A 6,339-nucleotide genomic window follows, 5' to 3' on the forward strand; every position below is an offset into this window, starting at 1 on the left:
GGAGGATGAGGCCCAGAAATCAGGATTTTAAAAAGATTCCCAGGTGATTCTAAGGTGCAGCCAAGGTTGAGAACCACTGCTTTAAGCACAGTGGGCACAGGAGTTTCCAGGTTAAGCAGTTTATAATCAGTATTCAAATACTTGAAAGCATAGGTGCGATGTTAGTGCTGGTTACAGACACCCGAGATTAAGCCATTTTGTAGGGGAAAGGGGTCTCTCTGTGCCATGAATAGCCAACGCTTCATTGACTCAATAAACTCTTTGGTGTTTGTCTTTCTTCAAGGAGACTTGGTGGCCGAGGGAGACGGGCCTGGGATTTGTGGTGAAGCTCCAGTGGACTGAGGATGGAGCAATGGCAATGTCAAGTGTGAAAGGAAAGGTGGAGGTTGGGGGGGGTGAGGGGAGGATGAAGACAGCAGGGTGGCAGGAGGGAGTGTGCTAAGGAGGCGGGAATCCAGCCAGTTCAGACACACCTGCGACGTGGCTTGGCGGGGAGACCCAGCCCGGAGCTGCCATAGCTGCCATCCACTGGCTTTCCAGAGGTGAGACCAAGGCAGTGTGGGCCCCAAATTGGACAGAATTCCCAGATTTGACCTTGGACAAATTATTCAATTCTTCTGTGCCTCAGTTTCCTCATCTGTAGAATGAGGATAATTAAAGTACCTAATGACATTATCATGGGGACCAAGTAATCTTTATAAATCAGTTACAGTAGTACCAGGCACATAGTAAGCACCATGTAAATGCTTGATAAATACATTTCCAAACCTCCCCAAGGTCTGCGTAGTGGGGAGCTGAGCCATTGCACCTGGTCCTGGCTCCTGATCTCTGTGGGGTGAGCAGGGGGTGCTGACTGCTATCCGCTAACGATAACTAAGGAAACAGCCAAGGCCTGAACAGAGCTTCGCCAGTCCCCAAGCTGGACAGTTCCACCCTTGCCCCTTCATGTGACATAGAAATGAAAAGCTGTTTTATTCCAAAGCCACAATGAAATACCCGGCTAGAGTCTTTCTGCTCAGCACAAACGTTCTCAAAGTTGGACTTCCTGGCACAGCGTGGGGGCTGGAGCGGGAGAAAGTCAGAGCTCCTCCTCCCTGGTGTTGGGAAATTCTTTGGCAGAATTAGCGGTGCTCCCTGGGAAATGTGCTCTGCAGATAGGTTCTGTTCTGAGTGGGTTACTCATCTTGCATCAATTTACCAAATTGGACCCCACCAATCAGGGCCGATTGTCCCTGGACAGGCGGGCTTGGCTCTGTGCTCAGCACTCCTCCAGTCGGTCTCCTCATACTCTGGAAACTCTCTTCTCTCCTGGCGTTAATAGAAACCTCTTATTGTCCTGGATGGTCCTCATTTAGAAAATGCATACACGCTGCACTGAGAAGGAGGCAGCTCAGGGCGGAGGTGTGGGGACGGCCGCCGGTGGAACACTGATCTGTGTGCCCTTGTCTCCCAGATGGGCCCTGCTAATGTTTCTACCAAAGAACCTGGCAGCCAACGGGAGTGGCGGCACACCCCAGTCTGGGGGGCAGCATGAACTACAGTCTGAGTACCTGACGATTCATCAAAGCCTCCTGTTTTAAAAGATCTTCATACAAATGTGTATTCCATACCGTGCACACACTTGTCCTATATAATAAAAGCATAGTATGCAAATTGTCTCCTCTATGGGAGTTCATCCAGGAGTTTGAAGATGGGCAGGGCTGGCTGGGGACAGGGAGGGAGTACCCGACTGACAGCAGTTAGGGACCCTACCAGTGCACGAATTTCATGCACCGGATCTCTAGTTTTAGTATAAAACATCTCTACCTCCCTGCCTCCCTCCATCTGGAGTTACAGTAGAGGGAGAAGTGCACATTGGCCCTGTGACTTTGAGCACCCCACTTAGCGCATGCAGTTGGGATGCACTACCACCTACAAGTGTTTTCTGTAGGAACTAGGGATTTCCAACTGAGCAGGGCGCTTTGACTATTACATTGAAATGTCCTGGAAGTACAGTCGTATTGTTTTTTATTTTATTTTTTTTAATTTTCAACATGCATGCATGCAAGGAGGACCATCGAAGGATTTTGTTCATCTTTGGGTCTCCCCAAACCTAGCTCCTAGCACATCAGAGGCCTTTAATTAATATTTGTGAATTGTTAAATCAGGGACTCCTTCCTTCGATCAATAGCACACTGGATGTCTGCTCTGTCTCAGGCTTCTCAAGAGGGATTGTAGATTCTGAAAGTGGAAGACAGCCCTGACTTTCAGTCTACTGGCTGACAGAAGACAGGGGCAGGGAGTGAAATAACAAATGATTCCATAAAGTGGGGTAAATATGACCCTCAAACAAGAACTCAGCTAATTTTCAAATTCATGCTGCTTTTCACTAAGGCAGGCCCAGTGGGGCTTCTAGGTGGAAAAGCCCTTCTCAGGACTGCTGTCTAACTTCAGCTTAGAATGGCAGGATTTCAGGAGTGGCAAGCCCTTATGACCATCCAGTCCAGTTTCGTTTAGAGCTGTATAGCCTCAGATGGCCTGCCCAGTGTTCCCTGAGCCCACCTCTTCTCTGAACTACCAACCTCATGTCAGGACAACCCTGACTATGAGGAAGCTGTCCTGGGGTGGCCTTGGATTAATAAGCCCCCTTCACAACTACCTCCACTTAACCCATCACTATTTCCAATAGACTTAAAATGACTCTCCAAGTCCTCCCAACAGCTGCCTGGCCCCAGGCCCCCGTGCCAGCCAAGTTACCTCTTCTCTCACAGGGAGAATGGAGGAGCCCCTTACCCTGCTTGCCTGTCTGCAGCTCCTTTTCTTCCGTCCCACTTGTACTCTGCTGCCCGAGGGACTCAGACCCCATCACCACAATCCGTTGCTTAAGAACTTCCCTTAGTTTCTCCCTTTGCTTTTAAGGTGAAATCTAAACTTCTTAGCGTGGCTTCCGGCGACCACCATTATCTGCTCAAACTTACTCTTAAGTCTCATCTCTCTTATGCCCCATGGAAAATTCTAAACTCCACCCACACCAAACCTGATTTCTATTTCTCAAGTGTGCTCTGCTTTTTCTTGCCTTTGCCCAGGCTGAGCCTCCACATGGAATGTTCTTCTCTCTTTCTACACCTGGGAACTGTCCTACAACTTCCAAGATCTAGATCAAACAAGCCTCGAATGTTCCCTGAGTTCTGTCAGCCTGGGGTCCCAGAACACCCTCCCCCTCCTTTCGGCTCTCATCACCCAGTGTGGTGTGTTTACATGCCCATGAGCTCCTCCGAGCAGAGGCCCTGTTTGACTCACATCTGCATCCCTCTTGCCCAGACCCCTGTGCTTCATAAATGTTTGATGAACGACTGAAGGAAAGAATGTTCATTATTGGGAAATTGCTCCTTAGAGCCGTGTGCGTCCATGTTGCCAAGAGATGTTTTCATCAAACCTGGTTTCTCAGTGTCAGAATCGAGCGCTGTCCCGATTCATCCCGGAAGCATTGGAAATTCAGAAGGGCTTCCCAGAGTTAGAGGAAAGGCATTAAACAGAAAGTCAGGGTATGAGATGGAACACTAAGATATGCAAATGCCTATCTTCTTTGTAGGCGATCAGGGGAGAATCGCACTAGATTATTTTGAAATTAATTCAGCCTGAGTGTCTGTGGAGTTTAAATGCAGCCCTCAGGGGAGTAAATAATGCAGACTGTGCAACCGGAAAGGAGATTTAAAATGCACCATTAAAAGCTCCTTTCAGCCCAACTTCTGCACCGGAAAATTCTAGTTGGTAGGTTCCCCATGAAATTTGCAAAGATTAAAACCTGTTGCAAGAAAACATGTCTAAGAACACGACTTTAGGTATTTAAGAGTCTCCCAGCATCCTCTGGCCTTGTCAAGAGCAGCTCCTAACCAATGTGGGCTTGGGGAGAGATTCCAGGTCGCTTGATAAATATTGATCATTTTGCTTTAAACAAAAATTTCACAAATGTTAATTTCAAAATATCAAGTAAGAGTAGCTCTCTGGATTTGCAAATAGGGATTTAAAAATATCATTTTCAAACAGTTTCCTTGGTAGAAGGATCAAAGCATTCTGGGAGTTTCAATTAGATAGATGCCTAAGTGGCCGAAGGCTGCCCCGTCCCCACCCGCCTACATGGCCTGCTTTGTTGCTCACTGTGTCCCTTCAAGCAGGAATCGTGCTGGGCTCCCTGTTCAATGCCATGTGCCGAGATGAGGGAAGGAAGGAGCTGGATTTTGGAGGGTCTGTTTCAAGGACACCCATTGTTTTGTTCCTTTCTCTGTCCCAATCACAGATGGAGAGATGAGATGAGGGATAGTGAGGGGCACCAAGGCATTCAGATCTGCACAGATGAGCTGAGCCATCCAGTCCACAACCTTGGAGCATATGTGGGAAGGCCGTCTGTCTGTGAGGGCAGATGGGCCTGCCTGGGGGGCTGGGATATTGAAGCAGCCTGGGGTCAGATTCAGCCGGCCTGTTGGAACTCTAGCTCGGCCACGCTTGGGCTGTGTGATCTTGGCCAGGTCATTTAATCTCAGTGTCACCTTTGAGATGGAGTTGCCATGCTTATCAACATCGAACTGCATGAGGCTGGACACAGAGAGGCCCGGGCCGCACAGATGGAGCTCTGTTTTCCTGGTGATTCCAGAGCTTCTGGGAGGAGCAAGGCCTCTGAAGGGGCCAGGGAACTTACTTTAGTTCAAGAACACTCGTATCTGGCTGACACAAAGTCCCCGAGTGGCAGGTGCCTGGCTGGGCTAGGACCTCCAGGGACCATTCCAGGAAATCCCGGCTCCTCTCCCTGCCTCCTCTCTCAGTGAGTCAAGACAGACTGCCCTTTACAAAATGTCCCAAGACATTTCCCTGTGTGGCAACCTCATCCCCTAGAGCGACCCCTACTGGGAGGAAGGCAGGCAGAGGGGTCATAGATCAGAAGGGTCCCAGCACTGTCTATACCTGGGAGGCTGGGCTTCATGTCCTGAGAAGGAGCTTGTGTAGAAGAAATTCGAGGGTTTAAAGCCAGAGAAACCCAAGTTTAAATCCCAGCCCTACTCTTACTGTGTGACTTTGTACAGGTGACTCCCAACTCTAAGCCTGCTTCCTTTCATCGAAAACTTAAATAAAATGATAATAAAACAGCAACAATGACAATATAATAATAACAACCCAATGAACTGATATATGTGAAACTCCTGGCATATAGTAAGTGCTCAATAAATCCCAAGAGCTGTCCGGAGTCACACCTCCCTCTAGCCACAGTGTCCCTCTTCTCCCAGACCCTCCCTGGCCCCTGGGCCCCTCCCCATCCCCTTTGCTCTGCCTCCTCCTGGGCTGTTACCTGAGAGAACTGCCAGTGAAGCTTCATCCTCTTGGCTTTGGCGTAACTGCACTCGATGAGCCGCGGCCGGCTGTTGACGTCCACCAGGCACCGGTTGTCATCGTCGTCAACCGTGGGGCTCAGGACGCCCACATGGATCTGCTGACTGCTCGTGTAGTACACGTTCTGGGGGTGGGGGAGAAGGAGGTTACATGCTGACGACCGGAGAGATGGGGAGGGTTAGCAGGGTGTCTCCCCAAGCATCTGGCAAAGGGACTACAATCCACTGACCTTCATATGTTTTCTATTGCAATGGACTAGACGACTCCCTTTTACATTTCGATCCAGCACAGCATCTGGTCCACATGTACAATTGAAACAAACTTTTCAAGAAATGAAACTTAGCCTCCCTAAATGCAAATGCTTTCTATTCTGTTCTTCCATTGAAAAGCATTGGTCAAACCTTTTAAACTGATTTCACCACCTACAGTTTAAAAAGCACTTCTTGAATCCATTATTTACAGGCTTGCTGACTTCTCCCTCCATAAATACTTTATGCAAGTTACTGTGCGTGGCCAGTAGTTAGAGAGCAGGAAACCTGGACACTATTAGGGGGTTTGGAGTCTGGGGGATAGGAGATATACAACAGGTAACTTCCATCCATCCTAGGACTGTGCACAGCAGGGGTTGGCAAACTTTTTATTAAAGGGCCAGATGGCAAATATTTCTGGCTTTGCAGGAGTATGGAGAGGTCCCCAAGACCAGCCCCAGGTTCAGTGATTCACTGACTCACAGGACTCAGCACATGGCTGTACTCAAGGCTATGATTTATCACAGTGAAAGGATACAGATCAAATCAGCGAAGGGAAAGGGCACAAGGGGCGAAGTCTGGGGAAATCAGGTCCAAGCTTCCAAGGGTCTCTCTCAGAGGTCACAGAGGATGCACAGAATTCCCCCACAAGGAGCTGAGACAGTCCACGTGAAGTGCTCTTACAGACCAAGCACCCAGGGTTTTTTTTGGGGCGGGGCGGGGGGGGGGG

The 6,339-nt window shown here is 49.0% G+C and overlaps 1 protein-coding gene across 2 annotated transcripts in view; it reads right to left on the reverse strand.

Annotated features, from left to right (window-relative positions):
- Window positions 1-6,339, reverse strand: part of GALNT18 (polypeptide N-acetylgalactosaminyltransferase 18) — a 301,670-nt gene that overhangs the window by 8,358 nt on the left and 286,973 nt on the right. For both annotated transcript variants that reach the window (XM_005873977.2, XM_014545884.1), the window contains one exon: window positions 5,321-5,485. In XM_005873977.2, coding sequence (XP_005874039.1) covers window positions 5,321-5,485 — 165 coding nt within the window. The remainder of the gene's footprint in view (window positions 1-5,320; window positions 5,486-6,339) is intronic.

This window comes from Myotis brandtii, unplaced genomic scaffold (genome assembly GCF_000412655.1).
Source record: "Myotis brandtii unplaced genomic scaffold, ASM41265v1 scaffold422, whole genome shotgun sequence".
Classification (NCBI taxonomy): Eukaryota; Metazoa; Chordata; class Mammalia; order Chiroptera; family Vespertilionidae; genus Myotis; species Myotis brandtii.